This window comes from Lutra lutra, chromosome 7 (genome assembly GCF_902655055.1).
Source record: "Lutra lutra chromosome 7, mLutLut1.2, whole genome shotgun sequence".
Taxonomy (NCBI): Eukaryota; Metazoa; Chordata; class Mammalia; order Carnivora; family Mustelidae; genus Lutra; species Lutra lutra.
This window is the reverse complement of record NC_062284.1, coordinates 59,499,907-59,522,543: the sequence shown is the minus strand read 5'-3', so window position 1 is coordinate 59,522,543 and position 22,637 is coordinate 59,499,907. Positions and strand designations below refer to the sequence as shown.

The following is a 22,637-nucleotide window of genomic DNA, read 5'->3' as shown; positions in this document are numbered from 1 at the left end:
GTGAGGTAAAATGGCAGGTATATAAAGCAATTCTGCTGTAAACCAAAATGTGAAGTTTGGGTTGAGGAAAAATACTTGTATGATAGTTGAAGTTGAGAACTGAACTGGCCACTTTTTCATGGAACACCATTCTTTTGCAAAAGAATGACTGACAGACAAACTATTATCATTTAGACTTGGGTATTTGGCAGCCATTTTTTTAAAAGATGAAATGAGCCTGCTACTTCAAGGAAAATAATTAACAGTATCTTTTGTCAATGATAAAATTTGGGCTTTCAAGTGAAAATAGAATTTTGGAAAACTTGTGTATGCCATTCCAATATTTGGACGTTTCTGATAAAATATGATGATGGTATTAACCAATGAGATTTTTAAAAATACTAAATATTTAAACAAATTAAAAAAAATATTTTAAATATACCAAAATGTGTTAACATTTTGAAGGTCTGCATAAGTCAGTGAATTATCATTTTCCAAATGACCAGTGCAGGGCAAAAAATCCATTCAGCATGAAAGATAGATGTATGGATTTTAATAGGACATATACATAAAGCTCACTGATATGGTTATAAATTTCACATTATAACTACTCTTTAAGAAAATACCCCTTACTGAGTTTTAATATAGTATCAAAGAAGAGTATCCACAATTACCTGAGAAAGTTATTACATTTCTCCTCCCCTTTCCAAGTACATGTCTTTATGAGACCAGATTTTCTTCATATACTCTTTTTTTTTTTTTAAGATTTTATTTATTTATTTGACAGAGAGAGATCACAAGTAGACGGAGAGGCAGGCAGAGAGAGAGAGAGAGGGAAGCAGGCACCCCGCTGAGCAGAGAGCCCGATGCAGGACTCGATCCCAGGACCCTGAGATCATGACCTGAGCCGAAGGCAGCGGCTTAACCCACTGAGCCACCCAGGCGCCCCAAAATGAGATACTCTTTTTCTTTTCTTTTCTTTTTTTTTTTTTAAGATTTTATTTATTTATTTGACAGAGATCACAAGTAGGCAGAGGCAGGGAGAGAGAGAGGAGGAAGTAGGCTCCCTGCTGAGCAGAGAGCCCAATGTGGGGCTCAATCCCAGGACCCTGGGATCATGACCTGAGCCGAAGGCAGAGGCTTAACCCACTGAGCCACCCAGGCGCCCCTCTTCATATACTCTTAAGTGAAACAAGAGATTGCAATATATTATACAAGTAGATTTGAGAATCTAGCTGTCTTCTATCAAGCTAGATATTAAAAATTTAAAACAATGCCATTCTTCTTAATGATTTTTTGAATATATAGTTGTCATAAAAGTATTATATTTATGTTAATATGTAATTACTATTAACATTATTTTTAAATGAATAAATAAATCTGTATAATACTTTTCAGTTTTTATTTCTAATATGGTAATTATCAATAGATGTAACATAAACGAAAGCTGTTTTGGGTTCTCAATAATTTTTAAGGCTATAAAGAGAAGCGGAGGTCATAAATTTTGAGAACTGCTGACTTAGAGTATGTCTGGGATGTGGTGAGCTCTCAAAGTTGGGCTGGGTGACTCAGGATCACAGTTATCAGGAAATGAGGCATTATAGTTGAGGTTAGCTGTTGGCCCAGTTTAAAGATTTCATTTATTTTATTTATTTGAGAGAGAGAGAGAGAGAGCGAGAGCGCATGCATGTGTGGGCGCAAGCGGGGGAGCAGCAGAGGGAGAGGGACAAGCAGACTCTATGCTGAGTGTGGAGCCCAACTCCCTGATTCGATTTCATGATCCTGGGATCATGACCCAAGCCAAAATCAAGCATCAGATGTCCAACCCATTGAACCACCCCAGGCACCCTGCTCTTGGCCTAGTTTATGTTGTACTTGTTTCTGTTGTTTCAGAACTGCATGAGTTCCTTCATGCATGAGTTCCTACCATATAGTCCACTTATATTATATGGAGGCTGAGAGTGCTAGGATTGGCAGTGAGGGACTAGAACTAAAGGCTCTTGCATTTGAAATAAGTAAGCAATAAGGTTTGCAAAGCCTGCTTATTAATAAGATCTGTATTCTTTTTGGATAAGCTAATTCCCTTCTGGAGATAATCTTTTCCTTAAAGAGGAAGTGATATATATTATAGAGAAACACGCTGGACTCTCTGGATTTTAAAAAGTTGCAAAATTTGGTCTTTCTTAACAGAATATGCCTTTTTTCCTTCTTTCTTTTTTTAGAATATGCCATTTCTAATTATCTAACCTAGAATGGCTGAGATTGAGCATTTATGCTCATTGGCAGATTATCATCTTTCATGGCCAAGATATGAAAGGAACTCAAGGACACTTAAAGGGGAGTGGGAAATACAGGCTTCCAGTTATGGAATTAATAAGTCATGGAATAAAGGGCACAGCATAGGGAATTCAGTCAATGGTATTGCTTTTTTTTTTTTCAGTCAATGGTATTGTAATAGCATTATATGGTGACGGATGGTAGCTATGCTTGTGGTGAGCATAGAGCATGTTATAGAGTTTTGAATACTATGTTGTACACTTGAAACTAATGTAAAATTGTGTGTCAATTATGCTTAAATTAAAAATTTTTTTTAAAGGGAAAAAAGAAAATAACCAGTTATTTCAACTTGAAACAGAAATAAATGTCTATTTCACAGGGTTGTTAGATAATTAAATGAAAAAATACATGTGAAAGTACTTTGTAAATCAAGGTACATGACACCAATGTTAGTTATTCTTGTGAGCCATAAATATTTGTTGAATGAAAGAACAAATAGCAGATAAAACACAAAATAAAACTTTATGGCTGTACTAAACTTCAAACTCATTCCTACTTTCAACACAATATAGATGAACCTGAATTAAAAGAATTAGATTCTCAACTTCAAGATGCTATTCAGAAGATGAGGAGGCTTGATAAGATATTGGTGAAGAAACAATATAGAGAAAAAGAAATTAAGAAGCAAGGTCTAGACATGAGAATAAAGCTGTGGGAAGAACTCAAGGTAAGGAATGTTTACCATATGCTGACATGGAAGAAAATTTCCTCTAAGATGAGTAAAAGCATGGACTGTGGTTGTATCAGTGTAGTCTGCCTTTATTGATTTATTTTGTGGAAGTAGGACAGTGGTGCATATATATCCGTATTGGATGGTGGGTGAGGGAGTTAGTTTTCTTGAACTCGACAAGGTAACTTAGCAGCATTCCATATTTCAGGCACTGTTTAGACATGTTCATTTTCCACGGACAGCACGGTAGACCTCTCTTCCCAGTTTCAGGCTGGGGTTTCTCCATCTCTGGAGTAGAATGTCATGTGGCACCTACATTTGAGGATGTATGTCTACTTTTTCTTCAGCAAGCTTAGAGTTTGGAGATAAATTAATAAATATACCAAACATTTAACCCTCTGCTGACCATTATTACTTGAGTAAACTTTTGTGACCAGGAAGTGGGGAGTTCACTGTGTCATATGCCAGTCAGGATCTCTTAGAAGCTGTGAAGTGCTTGTGGTCTTTGACCATGCTGTATTTGCTTCTGTCTCAGTACATTTCTAGTGCTCTGTTAATGTACCTTGGCCTTCTTGGACCTTTTATTCTCTGTAGTATTGAGAGGTAGAAGTTGACCAGATGTTTGCGCTGACTTGATGTATAGCCATTGGCTCATGTTTGAACTTTGCCCCTTAAAGGAGAGCGCTTTTAAAGTAAGGAATATTATAAAAACAGATTGGTTGTTTTGATAAATTCCTCCTTGATTAGTTTATTGACTTCAAGGAAATTTCCTAGATGATAATATGAATTAAAAAAGAAGTAATTAAGAATAAATTTTTATAAGATTCCCAGACAGGCCATGGGCTAGAAAGAAAGCACCATACAAAATGCAGTGCTTTAAACTAGAGAAATGATTTGTGTAAATTTTAGCAGAAAAAGTTAGTCTATCAGTTACTCTTATTGAATCTCAAAACAAACTTTTACTTGTTTGGAAATAAGAATGATAACTGGACCCATAATAAAATACAGCATCAATCTTGAAATGTCTGAAACTATAATTCGATGATGTACCTTTAGGTTACTAATTAGTTATAGACATACTAAACAGAAGCTGAAGAAGATTTAACCAAGATAATCATTATGTAACGATAGACATATATTCCAACTCTATTAAAAAGACTATTAATTGCTAGAATTTTGTGGGAACAGGAACATTAATAAATTTCCTAATTAAAGAAATACAAATGAATCTTCTTTTTTGTATGTACACAGTTTGGATTCCATGGAATTAAAAAAAATTGATGAGTATAGTTACCTTCTTTTTCCATGTTTAAACTTCTCTTTTATTAGTTGGCAAAAACTGGTGAAACTTTGCAAAGTAATGAGGAAATGGAAAATACAAAAAAGTTTCTAGCTTTGACTGATGCATCAGAAGAAACTGCCGGTGAGTAAAATTTGTCTTTGTTTTTATCTCAGAGTCATAGATTATTTGGATTAAAGTAAGATTTCCAGTTCATCTGTTTTTTTCTTTTTCTAAGCCTAACTTAGGGGAAATGATCACATTAGGTGGGATTATATGGAACTCTCCTGAGTGTAGAGAAGTTTCAGAGGCCTCTAGGGTTTGTATCTGCTCACAGGTGTGGGGGCAGCACAGTGAAAAACTGGGAAAGAGACAAAGTGTCTTTGCCTTTACTTCTGTGCCTCTTAGATACCTCTAGGCACCCAGTCTATGCAGACTGTCTCCTAACTGCCTAGAGTCCTCCCATGGAGGGTCTACTCAGGCTTCTGCAACCCCTTTCATAAAAACCCATTACTGATTTGTCCTACTGCCTGTTCTCTTCTAGTCTTGCTTTTGAGACCAGCCAATTAGTTGTGCACATTTTTACATTCCCACCTTGTGTTTACGTGTATCTATGTTCCTTCTTTTCCTCCTCCTCTTCCTTTATCTTCTCTTCCTCCTTCTTCATCTGCAGAAGTATTATGGAGTCTTATAGTCTGTAACTTACTTATATGGTGGTAAAAATTTTAGGGATTGGGAAGCAGTTGATATATTTTGGTGGACCACTTTGCAAATCCTTTAACCTATGTCACGTAAGTGGTTCTCTGGTATTGCTTGGGCGTAGGACCGACTCTGAGCAAAGGCCTCTGATTTCTCTGAGAATCCTGGGATCCATCTGTCTTTTGCAAAGTGAATGTCTAACATTGTAGAAGCCCGAGAACCGGATTCAGACTTCTGTAGCTGTTTAGCATGAGCTTTGATATGAAAGAAATTCCGTCAAGTTTGTTTCTTTCTGGATCCAGGATTGAGAGCTCAGAAGCTGCTTGGGCCTGAGGGATTTGGGTTTGGAATATACCAAATGTTTCTACCCAAGAGGGTGGGTGCCTATCTGAGTTGCCCTTTTTATGACTAATGACTTTTTTTTTTTTAATGAGTCTTTATGAGTGTCTCCTTGATAGCTCCATATCTAGATTGGCCTTATCGAAATTTACCTTTTGTATATCCTAATTAAAACACCAGTGGAGCACCTGGGTGGCTCAGGGGGTTAAGCCTCTGCCTTCGGCTCAGGTCATGATCCCAGGGTCCTGGGATCGAGCCCCAGAGCTCTGCATCGGGCTTTGCTCAGCAGGGAGCCTGCTTCCCCCTTCTCTCTCTGCCTGCTGCTGCCTACTTGTGATCTCTGTCCATCAAATAAATAAATAAAATCTTTAAAAACAAAAACAAAAGCACCAGAAACTCTTTGCCTGTTCAAATCATAGATCATTTACTTTCTGCTTCTTCTATTTTGTTATAGAAATAACACGTATGTAATCTGTATTAGAAAATATTGGTAAACAGGAAGAAAAAAAATCGCCAAAATTCTTAACATGCAGAGATAATCATTCTTAATATTTTTGCTTACTCTTTATTTTTTGAGACATTTTTAGTGCAAATATCCACATATATTTTAAAAATAAAAATGAGATCAAATTATATATATGGTATTTTGTGATTGGTTTTCTAATTTGTATCTCATGAGCACCTTTAGCTGTCAGGAAGAACAGAGCTGTGTGGTAGTTTCCAAGACGTTTGCCATCAGTTCCTTCCCTCTGTGTGTGTTCATTCCAGTCTTCGTAGAGGGGCAGAGTCTTCGTCTTCCTGTATTTTCAGGCTGGGCTGGGCTGGGATTTCTTAATGAGTCTTTCTAATTCATTTCTAACTCATTTCTAATGAGTCTTTACAGCAGAAGTAATCCTACACCAATTCCAGCCCTAGCCATTAAAGGACTAGCAGTTTCTGCTTCTCTTCTTAGAAGGTTTACTCAGAGGAAAACCATCCATCCTGTAAGGTGTGAGACAATGCTGAAGCTGCCATGCTTTGAGAAGGTCCAAACAAGCCACATGGAGAGGCTACACGGAGGGAGTGATGCTGGCCAGTTCCCACCTAGAGTGAGTTCAGTAGTGTCCCACCAGAATTCATGTCTCCCTGGAGCCCCAGGATGTGGCCATATTCAGAAATAGCATCTTTGCAGATGTAATTAGTTAAGACGAGGTCATACTAGATTAGGTGCCCCCCCCTTTTAAAAAGATTTTATTTATTTATTTGACAGAGTGAGAGATCACACGTAGGCAGAGACTGAGGCACAGAGAGAAGGGGAAGCAGGCTCCCTGCTGAGCAGAGAGCCCGATGAGGGGCTTCATCCCAGGACCCTGGGATCATGACCTGAGCTGAAGGCAGAGACTTAACCCACTGAGCCACCCAGGTGCCCCTGTTTGGTGTTTTTCTAAGAAGAGAAGACACATAGAGACACGGAGACACAAGGACCCAGGAAGAAGGTCATGTGAACATAGAGGCAGTGATTAGAGTGATGTAGTTACAAGCCAAGGAATGCCAAGGATGACCGGGAGCCACCAGAAGCTTGGTAGAGACAAGGAAGCATTCTTCCCTAGAGACCTCAGAGGAGCAAGACCTTGCTGATAGCTTGATTTCAGAGGTCTAGCTTCCAGAACTGTGAGAGAAGAGATCTCTTTTGTCTTCAGCCACCCATCCCAGAGTTATCTGTTAGAGCAGCCCTTGGAAACTAGCATAACAACTGTTCCAGTATTTCAGTGGAGGATATGAGGATGTTTCATTCCTGTCAAAAATCATGTAGAGAATAGCCAAGGCTAGACATATGGTCATGAACTGCTCTGGAGACCCCAGCCCAATGCAGCCACCCCAGCTGAGGCCTTAGTCATGGTGGAGCAGAGACAAACTGTTCCTGCCGTGTCCCTCAAATCACTGACCCACAGAATCGTGAGCATAATAAACTAGTTACTGTTTTGCACCACTAAGTTTTGTTTTGTTTTGTTTTTTACTTTTTTTTGTTTTGTTTTTTACTTTTTATTTTGAAATAATTTTAAACTTACAGGAAAGTTACAGAATAACCCATAGAGTTCCTATTTACCCAGCTTCCCCTAATGTTAGTATCTTGTATAAACCATAGTACAGTTGGCCCTTGAACAACATGGAATTGAACTTCATGGATCCACTTATATGTGGATTTTTTACAGTACAGTCCTGTAAATGCATTCTATCTTCCTAATGATTTTCTTTTTTTTGGAAAATTTATTTTTCATTTGAGAGAGAGAACATGAGTGGGAGAGGGAAAGGGAGAGAGAGAATCTGAAACAGATTCTGTGCTGAGAACCTGATGTGGGGCTCGATCTCACAATCCTGAGCTCAAGACCTGAGCTGAAACCCAGAGTTAGTTCCTCAACTGACTATACCTCCCAGGCACCCCTGTATGATTTTTAAAAAACATTTTAAAATTTAAATTCAATTAATTAACATATAATGTATTATTGGTTTCAGAGGTCCAAGCCTGTGATTCTTCAGGCTTATAGAATACGCAGTGCTCATTACATCACATGCCCTCCTTAAAGTCCATCACCCCGTTACCCCATCCCTCCACTTTCTCTCCCCTCCAGCAACCCTCAGTTTGTTTCCTGCGATTAATAGTCTCTTATGGTTTTTCTCCCTCTCTGGCTTCATCTTGTTTTATTTTTTCCTCTCTTCCATTATGATCCTCTGTTTTGCTTTTAAATTCCACATATTAGTGAGATCATATAATAATTGTCTTTCTCTGATTGCCTTGTTTCTCTTAGCCTAATACCCTCTAGTTCCATCCATGTCATTGCAAATGGCAAGATTTCATCTTTTGATGGCTGCATAATTTCCATTGTATATATATACCACGTCTTCTTTATCCGTTCATCTCCTGATGGACATCTAGGCTCTTTCCATAGTTTGGCTGTTGTAGACATTGCTGCTATAAATACTGGGGTGCAGGTGTCCCTTAAGATCACTACATTTGTATCTTTGGGGTAAATACCCAGTAGTGCAATTGCTGGGTCATAGGGTAGCTTTATTTTCAACTTTTTGAGGAACCTCCATACTGTTTTCCAGAGTGGCTGCACCAGCTTGCATTCCCACCAACAGTGTAGGAGGGTTCCCCTTTCTCCACATCCTTACCAACATCTGTCATTTCCTAACTTGTTCATTTTAGCCATTTTGACTGGTGTGAGGTGCAATCTCACTGTTGTTTTGATTTGTATTTCCCTGATGCCGAGGGATGTGGAACATTTCTTCATGTGTCCATTGGCCATTTGTATGTCTTCTTTGGAGCAATGTCTGTTCATGTCTTCTGCCCATTTCTTCTCTGGATTATATGTTTTTTTTTTGGGTGTTGAGTTTGAGAAGATCTATATAGATCTTGGATGCTAGTCCTTTATCTGATATGTCATTTGCAAATATCTTCTCCCATTTTGCTGGTTGTCTTTTGGTTTTGTTGACTACTTCCTTTGCTGTGCAAAAGCTTTTTATCTTGATGAAATCCCAATAGTTCGTTTTTGCTTTTGTTTCTATTGCCTTTGGAGACGTGTCTAGCAAGAAGTTGCTGCACCCAAGGTTGAAGAGGTTGCTGCCTGTGTTCTCCTCTAGGATTTTTTTTTTAGTATTAAAAAATTTTATTTAGTTATTCAAGTGAGAGAGAAATAGAAAGTGCACATGAGAGAGAGCACAAGCAGGGGTGGAGGAGCAGAGGGAGAGGGAGAAGCAGGCTCCCCGCTGAGCAGGGAACCTGATGGAGGCTCCATCTCAGGAGCCTGGAATTATGACCTGAGCTGAAGGCAGACGTTTAACCAACTGAGCCACCCAGATGTCCTACTCCTTTAGGATTTTGATGGATTCCTGTCTCACATTTAGGTCTTTCATCCACTTTTTTTTTTTTTAAAGATTTTATTTATTTATTTGACAGACTGAGATCACAAGTAGGCAGAGAGGCAGGCAGAGAGAGAGGAGGAAGCAGGCTCCCTGCTGAGCAGAGAGCCCGATGCGGGGCTTGATCCCAGGATGCTGGGATCATGACCTGAGCCGAAGGCAGAGGCTTTAACCCACTGAGCCACCCAGGCGCCCCTCTTTCATCCATTTTGAGTCTACTTTTGTGTGTGGTGTAAGGAAATGGTCTAGTTTCATTCTTCTGCATGTGTCTGTCCAATTTGTCCAACAACATTTTTTGAAGAGACTATCTTTTCTCCACTGCATATTCTTTCCTGCTTTGTTGAGGATTAGTTGACCATAGAATTGAGGGTTTATTTCTGGGTTTTCCATTCTGTTCCGTTGATCTATGTGTCTGTTTTTGTGCCAGTACCATAGTGTCTTGAAGATGACAGCTTTGCAATAGAGATTGATGCTTCCAGTTTTGGTTTTCTTTTTCAACATTCCTTTGGCTATTTGGGGGTCTTTTCTGGTTCCCCTTGTGATTTTATTAATAATATTATCTTTTCTCCAGCTTACTCTATTTAAGAATACAGTGTATAATACCTATAACATATAAAATATATGTTAATTGACTATTTATATTATTGGTAAAGCTTCTAGTTAACAATAGGCCATTAGTGAAGTATTTGGGGAGTCAAAAGGTATACATGGATTTTTGACTACGTGGGGAGTCAGCACTTAACCCCCATGTTGTTCAAGGGTTGACTTTACCAAGATCAACACTAAGAAGGTAATGTTGATATAACACTATTAATTAAACTATAGGCCTTCTTAAAATCCCACCACTTTTCCCATCATTTTCCTTTTTATTTTCTAGTTTCCAACTCAGGATCCCATTTTGCATTTAGTTGTCATATTTTCTTAGTCTCCTCTAATTTGTGTTAGTTCCTCAGTTTTCCCCTGTTTCTTATGATCTTGACACATGTAGAGAGTACTTGTTAGCTGTTTTGTAAAATATCCTTCAATTTCAGTTTGTGTGATGTTTCTCCTTATTTAGGCAGAGGCTATGCATGTTTGGCAAGAATACTCCAGAAATAACGGGCTCTCACTCAGTCACACTCAGGATACTGAAAGTTAACGTCTTATATCACTGGTGATGGCAACCTTGAAAACTTGGGTTAAGCTGGTGTCTGCCAGGTTTCTCTATTGTAAAGTTACTAATTTTCCTTTTATAATTAATAAATATCTTGGAAGAGGTACTTCAAGATTATGCAAGTATCTTGTTTTTCCTCAAACTTTTGTCCACTAGTGTTAGCATCCATTAGTAGATCTTGCCTGCAGTAATTATTATTGCTTGGCACTAAATTTTGGGTGATTTTTTATTTATTTATTTATTTAGATTTTTTTTTTAAAGATTTTATTTATTTATTTGACAGACAGAGATCACAAGTAGGCAGAGAGGCAGGCAGAGAGAGAGAGAGTGGAGGAAGCAGGCTCCCCGCAGAGCAGAGAGCCCAATGTGGGGCTCGATCCCAGGACACTGGGATCATGACCTGAGCCGAAAGCAGAGGCTTTAACCCACTGAGCCACCCAGGCGCCCCTTGGGTGATTTTTTAAATGTAACAGTAGACAACTGGAATGATTTATGTCAGCATTTAAAATTTTTTTGAAAAATTTGGGTATAGTTGACATACAATGCTACATTCATTTCAGGTGTACAATATGGTCCCTCAACAAGTTTGTACGTTATCCTGTCTTCACCACAAGTATAGCTCCCATCTGGCCTGGAACATCACTATTACAGTATCATTGACTATATTCTTTATGCTGTGTCAGCATTATTTTTAATGACTTCCTACAAGGATGTACCATAATTTATTTAACTAATATTCTGCTGTTAAACATTTAGATTATTTTCTTTGTTTTTCAGTTTTTTCAATTATACATAAGGCTGTGATAACCTCCTTGGGTAATTATTCTTATTATGACCTGCAGTAATTGAAAAATTAGGTTGAAAACTAGGTTGAAAATATGGCCCCCCAGGAGATAAAATCCATAGATCTACATCAAATCCCTAGAAGCTGTCAGTGTTTCCCTATTTGGAAAAAGTATCTTTGCAGATGTGAGTAAGTTAAGGAGTTTAAGATGAGGAGATAATTGTGGATATGGAGGAGGGCTCTAAGTTCCATCATGACTACCCTCATAAGACAAGGCAGAAGAAGAAACACACGGAAGAGAAGACCATGTGCAGGAGGAGGCAGAGGTTGGAGACCCAACAGTGGATTTAATAGTTGTTTTAAACTTCACTTATTCAAAATGGAGTTACAATTTGTATCTCTGTGTTAATTAAGGAGGTTGAATATTTATTCTTTTAGCCATTTTGTGAATTACTTGTTCTTTTGTAAAATGAGGTGCTCCTTTTTATTGATTTGAAGGACTACTTTATGTATTAAGGATACTACTTCTTTGACTATAATAAATACCAAAAACATTTCTTTTCTAACTAATTATTTTTAGTTTTATGGTATTTCTTTGCTCACCCAAACTTAATATTTTTTATTTAGCTAAATCAGTCATTTCTTCTTCTTCTTCTTTTTTTCATTGATTGTTGCTCTGCTTAAAAAGACATTTTCTAGTATAAGATGACGTGAAAATGTACCTGTGTTGGGCTCCTAGGTGGCTCAGTCGGTTAAGCTCTGCCTTCAGCTCAGGTCATGATCCTGGGGTCCTGGGATTGAGTCCCACATTGGGCACCCTGCTCAACAGGGATTCTGTTTCTCCCTCTCTCTCTGCCCCTCCCCTGGTTTATGCTCTGTCTCACTCAGTCCCTCAAGTAAATAAGTAAAATATTAAAAAAAAAGTGTACCTGTGTTTTCCTTTAGTATAGTTATTATTTTATAAAAAGTAAAATATTAATCTAATTAGAACTCATTTTGTTCTGATATATGAGGTAGAGAGTTGATTTGATGATTCCCCCCCACCATTTTGTTAGCTAACATCAAAAGATCAGAAATAACAGAAATAAAAGCAATGAATCACCAAAGTAGTAATCAGTAAAAGTTTATTGTGCACACATCAAAAAGGCAGCTTGTAAACTGGGAACACTAAAACCAAAACATGGAATGAGGCTCAGGGACATTTTGTTATAAAGTAGAATGGTTACTTCATATCAATTTTGGAGAACACTTGAGGTTTTGCTTATGATTTCCAGAGACATAAGCAAGAGATGACCCAGGTCAAGTTAGCCTTGCAAAAGAAGCTAAATTAAGTTTTGTTTATATGACTAAGCTGGTTTTGTCTGCTCAGATAATTTTTAAGGCTTGTCTCCATTTGTTGTTTTTTTTAAATTTAATTTTTAGAAGATTTTATTTATTTGACAGAATGAGAGAGAGCACAAGCAGAGGGAGAGGGAGAAGCAGGCTCCCTGTTGAGCAGGGAGCCCTATGTGGTGCTCATTTCCAGGACACTGAGATCATGACCTGAGCTGAAGGCAGATGCTTAACCCACTGAGGCACCTGGACAACCCTTTTTTTTTTAATTTGAGAGAGAAAGAAAGTGAGAGCAAGTGAGTATGAGCATGAGTGGGGGGAGGGGAAGAGTGAGAGAGAGAATCGCAAGCGACTCCCTACTGAATGTGGAGCCTGATGCAGGGCTCCATCCCAGGACCCTGAGATCATGACCTGAGTGAAAATCAAGAGTTGGGCTCTTAACTCACTGAGCCACTGAGGTGCCCCAGTCTCATTTGTTTTTGATTTTAACACTAGTTATCTCAGTACCTTTTATTGGATAATCCATCATTTCCTCACCTATTTGAAATGCTGACTTTATCATGCACTAATTGGGTCTCTCTCCAAATTTTCTATTCTCTTCCATTAATATTTCTATCTGTGCTGATGTCAGTATTATACTTTTTAAAAAAATTATTGTAGCTTTGTAATATATGTTATTAGGGCAGGTATATTTTCTTTTTCCAAAAAGGTTTTTGCAATAACGTGTTTTTTTCAAGCCTATTTTTCTCTTTGAGAGTTGTTTAGCAGGGAGTCCACTATTTAAGAAAAAAGACTGTAAAGCACCTCTAAGCTTTTAGGTTATAGAATGCTATTTTATTAACTTAAATGTCTGAAGGCTATTGTCTGAAGATAATCTGTCTTGAAAAGTACGATTTCTTATATTTTCTTTTATGTCTGTCAGTAATTCTGTACCTTCATAGAACCAAGACTGCATTCATTTTTCCAAATAAGGAACATGGACAGTATCAGAAATATAATTCTGGATATAACAGTATCTCAGCATCTGTATTTCAGGAAGTGGAGCTAAATGCTGATTTCTCTAGTGGATGTTGCATTTCTAAGAGGTGGTACCTACCTCCCATGGTTGACTCTGGAGCAGGAACTGTGAAACGGGATCCATGTAGCTTCTTAAAAAAATTTTTAAATTATCTTTTTAAATTTTTATTTATTTTTTAAATTTCTTTTCAGTGTTCCAGAATTCATTGTTTATGCACCACACCCACACTCCATGCAATACATGCCCTCCTTAATACCCACCTCCCGCTTGGCTCACCCAACCTCCCACTCCCCTCCCCTCCAAAACCTTCAGTTAACTCCTCAGAGTCCACAGTCTCTCATGGTTTATCTCTTCCTCCGATTTCCCCCAACTCCCTTCTCCTCTCCATCTCTGCATGTCCTCCATGTTGTTTTGACATTAACCTTTTCAGGCATGGAGTTCACTACCAAATGAACTTTACGGCCTTGTGGGGCAAGACTTTTGTTTTCATTTGTCTTGTCTTCACCATCAGACCAGAACCATCAAATACACTTCACCTTTAAAGCTCATGCTGTGTGTATTTGGCTTAAACCTGTAGAGCTCCCCATTGTAGCTTTGGAGTCACGTGACTACTATAGGCCTTGCAGACATTTGCAGTAATATTAGATTAGTACCAATGTTCTAACATGGAAATTAGCTGGGCTTCATGAGCTGAAAGCTGGAGTTACCAGGGACTCGAAACCTATGTTCAGGGAGAATCACTGGTTTAAACATTATCGTGTTAGAGTTTCAATGTTTAGATTTTGAATTCTTAGTCAATTATTATGTATTGGCAGTATTTATTGTGCTCAGAGCAGACAAGATGCAGAAGTAGGGTCAATGAAAAAGGACTGGGAGTTAGAGACACTGTTAGGTGAACTGGATGTCTATTGGTTTTCGCTCTTGCTGCTGTCTGTAGCTCATGCCAGACTGGTGTGCCCAAGGGGAGGGATGGTGTTATTTATTATTATTATTATTTTTTTTTTTTAGTGACCGGTCTTTTAGAAAAGGCAAATTCCTTAGTGAAATTTCCTACTGGTTTTTAAAATCATAGACATATTTTTAATAGTCACATGTATCTGATTTTTAAACATCTTAAAAACCAAAGGAGATATTTACTTTGGACTACATTATTAGGCTAATTACACATTTTTTTCTTTACATTTTACATAACATAGTTATTACCTCATTCCCAAAGAGGAAACTTTTGGAATCTTCAGTCTAAGAAAGGTATTATTAGCAGAGGATTTTCACTGTATGTATAAATGAGTAGAAATGTAACAGTCCAGTCTGACCACATAGTGGTGATTTTAGTCTCTTAATTCCTCCTATTACAATATAGTTGCGTATTATAAAATGAAAGTACTTACATTTCTTCCATTCTGAGACTAATTTCTTTCCCATGTTATTCACTGAACTTCGGCTACCTCCCTAAATTAAAAGAATGAAATTAAAACAATTATTTTGTTTAGCTGTAAGTATTAAAGTAAAATGTTTCTATAAGGCTTATGGAAACAGAAATCTTACCCTGTTCCTGTTTCTAACTTTTTCTTTGTTACTGGGAGAGCACAAAGCCCTTATAGATCATCCAGTAGGTGGCAGCATCTAGTTAAAATACGCACATTAAAAATTAGAGTCTCTGAAAGAATTTAGAGCCAGACTTATTTAGACTTGAACTTCATTTATTTTTAATTAAAAAAAAATTTTTTTAGACTTGAACCTTAAATGCATATCTATAAACATACCCAAATCTCCCTTCCACCTCTTTTCCTTTTAAAAGAAGAGAGAGAAATTCTTAGGATGAATATTCTTCCTTATCTTCCCCAGTCATTTGCTTAACCTTTTATTTATGAGTAATTTGAGGGACTTTGGGCTGGTGGTAAAATGGCAATTTACAACCAGATCTTCAGACACGAAATACATCTTAGCCCCATCTGACATCACAAAGAACTAACAGCAAAACAAATTAAAAGATCTCGGTTGTTGAGTTATGTATTTAATTTTATTGATAAGTATAAACTCAAGTGAGGCCTTGACACAAGAAAAAGATAAAAACCATGTTAAATTGACTTTATTTATTTTTTTTTTACCACATTTTGACTTGGTAATCCAGAGTTAATAACCTCAACTTTAACTATTGAGATGCTGAAGTAGATAATATTGCACTTGGTAGAGAGATTTAAAGTCTTTGCACCCCATTTTGAGGGACCCCTTTTAAGTTTTTATAGAGAAATCTGGTGAAAATCAAAACTCCTTATCATACCAGGAGTTTCCCCTTAGTTTTTAGCATTTCTCTGACAGATAGAGACAGAATTCTGTGCTCTCTGGGGCAAAGACATCTAATGATAGAATTATTGTTCAACATCAGTGTTTGTTTGTTTTTTTTTTTTAAAGATTTTATTTATTTGACAGAGAGAGATCACAAGTAGGCAGAGAGGCAAGCAGAGAGAGAGAGAGAGAGAGAGAGAGAGAGAGGAGGAAGCAGGCTCCCTGCCTAGCAGAGAGCCTGATGCGGGACTCGATCCCAGGACCCTAAGATCATGACCTGAGCTGAAGGCAGAGGCTTAACCCACTGAGCCACCCAGGCAGCCCAACATCAGTGTTTTTGATGGAATTTATTCCTTTTTCCTTTGTCACATTGGCTTCTGTGATTCCAGCTCTAAATTTATAAATGCGTGTAAGCGCAACACAGCAGCCTCTAATGATCTGAAAATACCTCGTGGAAATGCTTTTCTGTAAAATTCAGGTATATGCCACTTCTGCTCATGGATGTTAAGCTTGAATATTCCAAGAAAATATCGTAGTTTCTTTCAGCTCCGATTTGCAGAGGATTGAGGGAGAAAGTCAATTGTGGTAATCGGGATGGTTAAGGATTTTTTATTTTAACCTCCGTTACAATCTTAGTGTTGCCTAGCAATGTGTTTTGTATTCTCCAAAGTGGTTATTCCAAATGCTTACTGTGTTTTTAACCACCTGTTTTTGGCAAGTCCTTCACTCTGGCCTGCTTACCGTCCAGAGAAAACAACCACCCAGGTGGGACTCCCTTCCACATTTTTTCCTTCTGTCTCTAAACTGCACTCTGTTCTCCTTCATCCCCTGTCTTTCTTACCATAGATTGAAGGAAGGTGCTGTTCTTCAAGGCCAAGGTCAACAACATCCCATCCCTTTCACTCTGCCCCTGGTTCCTGATCCATCCATTATTCTGTGACACTCACCTAGAGCATCTGTCGGTCCTCTGTCTCCTTCCCTTCAGCTTACTATGTTTGAATCTTGTCCTAAAACAGAAAGAATCATCAAACCAGCCAAACATACAAATAAGATTTTATAAAGACTTAGTGTTGAAATTTATAAATAAGTTTCGTTATCTAATATTTAAATTATTACCAATTTTTTTCTATCTTGACAAACTTATTTAATGTTTTAAAATCAATATATTTATTTATTTTTTAAAGATTTAATTTATTTACTTGAGAGAGAGAGAGTGCAAGCGAAAGAGAGAGCGAGTCAGGGCGGGGAGCAGCAGAGGGAGAGAGAGAAACAGGCTGACCACTGAGCAGGGAACCGGATGCCGGGCTTGATCCCAGGACCCTGGGACCATGACCTGAGTTGAAGGCAGATGCTTAACCAACTGAACCACTCAGGAGCCCCTAAAATCAATACATTTAAATACTATATGAGTTTTATTTTTGGTTAGTATTTCTTGGTTATAAAGGATTATTCTTTTAATATAGTACCAGATTTGAATGGCTGAATTTACTCAGAATTTTTGAGTCTGTATTCATAAGTGAGATATGCTCTGTGTGTGTGTGTGTGTGTGTGTGTGTGTGTGTTTGCCCACATGCATATGTGTTCTAGTGTCGACGGTACAGGTTGGCTTGGGAGGGTGTGTGTATATGCTTTGTTAGGCTATGTTAACTTCATAAAATGATTGGGGCTGGCTGTTCATTTATTTCTATGCTTTGAAATAGTTTATATAATGTGGGGATTATCTGTTCCCTAAAAACTTGAAAGATTTCACTGGAAAAACCATCTGGTTCAAATAATTTCTTGGAGGCAATTCTCTGACTCTTTTCTAAACTTCTTTCATATTTACTATTATATTTCAGTTTTCCAGTCTTCTGAGTCAATTCTGGCAATACATCCATGTCAGTGAGATTTCAAAGCATTCATTTCACCAAGATTGAACATTTTACTAATAAAATTTCATAGAGTATTTTAAAAGTAGAATTCTCTTTATTGTTTATTATGCCACATTTCTTATTTCTGATTTCATTCCTGTTTTCCTTCTCTCCTTTCTATCTAAAAGTTTTTTTTTTTTTTTAAGATTTTATTTATTTATTTGACAGAGAGAGATCACAAGCAGGCAGAGAGGCAGTCAGAGAGAGAGGAGGAAGCAGGCTCCCTGCTGAGCAGAGAGCCCGATGCGGGGCTCGATCCCAGGACCCTGAGATCATGACCTGAGCTGAAGGCAGCGGCTTAACCCACTGAGCCACCCAGGCGCCCCTAAAAGTTTTTTTTTTAAGTTAACTTTTTTAAAGCAGAGTTTTAGATTTACCGAGAAATTAGGACAATAGGGTAGTGATTTCACATATACCTGCAACCAGTTTCCCCTATTATTAGTATAGTATGATACATTTGTTATAATTAATGAACCAATATTGATACATTATTATTAACTAAAGCCTACACTTTATTTGGACTTTTAGTTTCTACCCTTTTTTTCTGTTCCACGGTGCCATCCAGGATGCCACATTATATTAGTACATGCGTCCTCATGTCTCCCAAGCCACACTTGGCTGTGCACTTTCTCAGACTTTTGATGACTTTGGCAGTTATGAGGAATACTCATTAAGTATCCTGTAGAATTTCCAGCAGTTGCGATTTATCCATGTTTTTCTCGTGATTTGATGAGAGTTGTATGTTCTTGGGAGGATGACTACAAAGTCTAAGTGCCATTTTCATTCCATCACATCATACTATCCACACAACTTATCACTGTGGATGTCAGCCTTGATCACCTGGCTGAGGAGGTGTTTGTCAGATTTCTCCGCTCTAAAGCTCTTCAGTTTTTCCCCTTTCCATCCCGTCTCTGGAAGAAAGTTACTATTTGCAGCCCATTCTTGAAAACTGGGGAGTTATGCTTCTCCTCCTTGAAGGAGGGGTAGTTACATAAATTATTTCAAATTATTCTGCAATTATTTCTGTGAAATTATTAGAATTATTTTACTTTTGTCTATTTTTCCCATGTATTTATTCAATCATTTCTTTATATCAGTATAGACTTGTGGATATTTATTTTATACATTGGATTATAGTAATCTAATATCCCTTTATTTTGCTGCTCAGATTTTTCCAGTTTTGGTCATCGGGAGCTCGTTCACTTGACTCCTGTGTCCCTTTTTTGGGGGGGGCGCGGGGACAGAGGTAAAGGGAGCTCTATCTCAAAACCCTGAGATCATGACCTGAGCTGATTCTGAAGCCAGATTTGTATGCTCAACCGACTGAGCCTCCCAGGGTCCACTACTACACCCCTGTGTCCCTTTGATGTACCTCCAACATTGCGAGTTTTGTTTTGTTGTTACTGAGCACTCCCTTACTTTCTGGCACTACAGGATGCACCAGACTCAGCTTGTATATTTCCTTTTTTTACCCTCAGCTTGTGTATTTCCTATCTGAGTCCTAGAATCAGTTGTCTCTTCAGGGAGCGCTGGTTTCTCTGATTGGAGAATGATATTAGAAACCAAGATCTGGTTGCTAGGTGTGCTTGTTGCTACTGGGGAGTCATTGATTCTAGGCCCTCTAAGGAAGGAAATATTTGTGGGTATGCTAACCTGTTATATACCTTGTCTGTAAATATTTCTATGTGTAACCGTCTGTATCTATATTAAGCAAAACAAGGATTCATACTGATGTCTCCAAGTTTATTCTTTTACCACATGAATCATTCTAACCTTTTCCTCTTCCTTATCTGTAACCCTGACTCCCAACGGTGTGGCTCTTGCCATTGTTTCTCCCTTCACTTGTTGCTCAATTCCAGTAGATGTGTAGTGATAGTAAAATTGTTAACCTAAGTTAACAATTAACTAAGTTGACAACTTAGTCAACTGGAGTTCTGTGCTTAGGCGCAGTCCCTGCTGCCTTGAGTCTTGTAGACTCCTCTTGTTTCCACAGACGCTTAAGATGAGCACCTTTTCCCTCTACTGCCCTCAGTGAGATTGTTTCAGACATTTATAATATAGTTAAATTGTTTGGTCACATTCTGCATTCCATCTTGGGATTCTCAGACATCCTAAATGATATTTTGAAATCTTTCATTCATTAAGTTTCACTCTTTGTGTTGTGAAGCTATAGGTTGTCAAAATGCATAGTTTCATGGAACCAGCTTTAAAATATTATACAGAATAGTTTTAACACTGTGAAAATTCCCCTGTGTGAATTCCCAGTCAACTCTCCCTCCTCCCCCTACACCTCTAGATGCTTCTGACCTTTTAACCATCTCTATAGTTTGTCTTTTCCAGAATGTTATATAATTGGAACCATACAGTACATAGCCTTTTCAGATTGGGTTCTTTCACTAAGCAATATGCCTTTAAGATTCATCTTGTGGCTTGATAACTGCTTTCTTTTTGTCACTGAGTAGTATTTCATTCTATGGATGTACCACAGTTTGTTTATACCTTGACCTATTGAAAGGCATCTTGACTGCTTCCAGTTTTTGGTGACTATGAATTAAACTGCTTTAAATATTCTATGTGGGGTTTTTTTTTGTGGATGTAAATTTTCAGTTTACTTAGATGAATATCTAGGAGCGGCATGGCTAGAACATATGGGAAAGCTATTTAACTTTGTAAGAAACTGCCTGTCTTCCAAGTTGGCTGTACCATTTTGTATTCCCACCAGCAGAGAATGGGAGTTTCTGTTGCTTTGTGACCTCAGCAGCAGCTGGTATAATTTTCTGGATTTTAGCCATTCTAATAGGTATACAGTGGTATCTCATTGTTGTTGTTGTTGTTGTTGTTTTTAAGATTTTATTTATTTATTTGACAGACAGAGATCACAAGTAGACAGAGAGGCAGGCAGAGAGAGGAAGGGAAGCAGGATCCCCGCTGAGCAGAGAGCCCCATGTGGGGCTCGATCCCAGGACCCTGGGATCATGACCTGAGCCAAAGGCAGAGGCTTAACCCACTCAGCCACCCAGGCGCCCCTCATTGTTGTTTTAATTTGCATTTGCATTTCCCTAATGGCAAATGATGTTGACTATCTTTTCAGGTGTTCATTTGCTCTCTGTATATTTTCTTTCGTGAGTTGTCTGTTCAGATCCTTTGCCCATTTAACAAAATTGGGTTGTTTTCTTACTGTTAAGTTTTAAGTGCTTTGTATGTTTTGGATACAAATCCTTTATCACATATTTATTTTGTAAGTATTTTCTTCCAGCCTATGGCTTGTCTTTTTGTTCTCTTTACAGTGTCTTTTGTAGAGCAGAAGTTTTTAATTTTAATAAAGTTCAATATGCCAATTTTATTCTTTCATGGATCGTGCTTTTGGTGGTGTATATGAAAACTCATCACCAAACCCAAGAGCACATGGATTTTTTTTTTCTCTGTTTTCCTTCAAAAGTTTTACAGTTTTGCATTTAGTTGAATTAGGTTTGTTAAAAGTATAAGGTCTTTGTCCAGATTTGTCTATGTCCCTCCGTCCCTCCTCACCTCCCTCCCTTCCTTCTTTCTTTCCTTCCTTGCTTCCTTCCTTCCTTTCTTTTTTTGCATATGGACATCCAGTTATTCCAGCCCCATATTAAAGAAATCATCCTCTCCCCACTGAATTGCCTTTGCTCTTTTGTTAAAGATCAGTTGACTATATTTTTGTGGGTCTGTTTCTGAACTCCCTATTCTGTTCCAGTGGTCTGTTTTTTTTTTTTTTTTCCACCAAAAACATGTGATCTTGATTACAATTAGTGTTTTATGTTTTTAAAATTACACTTGTACATTTTTCTTTTTATATTTTCAAGAGCCAGGTTTGAATTTCTTTGCTCATTTTAGCTTTTTTTTTTTTTAAATTATTTCTTTTCTTGACCTTGTTATTGTTTTCTCTAGCTTCTTCAGTTAAATTAGTTAAGCTCATTTCATTTTCTAGTAAAATATGTATCTTAGTCTGCTAGGGCTGTCATAAAAAAAAAAAAATACCACAGGTTGTGTGGCTTAACCAGCAGAAATTTATTTTCTCACAGCTCTGGAGGTTAGAAGTCCAAGATCAGTGTGCTGGAAAATTCTTTTTTTGGTGAGGTCTCTCTTCCCAGCTTGCAGATGTCCACCTTCTCCCTGTGTCCTCATGACCTTTTCTCTGTGCCAAGGGAAGTGGGGAAAGGGATAAAGATATCTCTGGTGTCTTTCCCTTTTCTTATAAGGCCACAAATTCTATTAGATCAAGGCCCCACCCAGCGACCTTATTTAGCTTTGATTATCTCCTTAAAGGCCCTGTCTTCAAACACAGGCACACTGGAGGTTAGGGCTTCAACATATACATTTTGGGGGGATACAGTTTGGTCTATAACAATATGATAAAAGCAGCAGTGTTATGAATTTATTTCCAAATATAGCTTTATCTCTAAAGTGCATTCTTTCGTATGTGGTGTTATCACTGTTCTTTATACATTGTTATTGTGTTCTTTTCTTTTTTTTTCTTCTTATTTTCTTATTGATCTAATAGTTAATTGGAAAATTAGGGTGACTTTCCCTTGTTCTCCAGAATTTTTTATAAGCCCTATATTTTAAAAGCTAATATAGAAATAATGTTGCTTTGATATTTTGAATTTATTGAAATTAGAGTCTAGTAGAATGGTTCTCAATTCTCGGGGACATTTGGATATGTGCATTTTTGGTTGGCATCATGATGTGTCATGGGGAAGGGCTTCATGTAGTTTATAGGGTTAAGAACTTCTAGATCTCGTTGGGGCGCCTGGGTGGCTCAGTGGGTTAAAGCCTCTGCCTTCGGCTCAGGTCATGATCTCAGGGTCTTGGGATCGAGCCCTGCATCGGGCTCTCTGCTCTGTGGGGAGCCTGCTTCCCTCTCTCTCTGCCTGCCTCTCTGCCTACTTGTGATCTCTCTCTGTCAAATAAATAAATAAAATCT

At 37.9% G+C, this 22,637-nt stretch overlaps 1 protein-coding gene across 5 annotated transcripts in view; it reads left to right on the top strand.

The window, feature by feature from the left end:
* FSIP1 (fibrous sheath interacting protein 1) overlaps nucleotides 1-22,637 on the top strand; it is a 319,482-nt gene that overhangs the window by 155,144 nt on the left and 141,701 nt on the right. For all 5 annotated transcript variants that reach the window (XM_047738801.1, XM_047738802.1, XM_047738799.1 and 2 more), the window contains exons 4-5: nucleotides 2,829-2,983; nucleotides 4,316-4,409. In XM_047738801.1, the coding sequence (XP_047594757.1) occupies nucleotides 2,829-2,983; nucleotides 4,316-4,409 (249 nt within the window). The remainder of the gene's footprint in view (nucleotides 1-2,828; nucleotides 2,984-4,315; nucleotides 4,410-22,637) is intronic.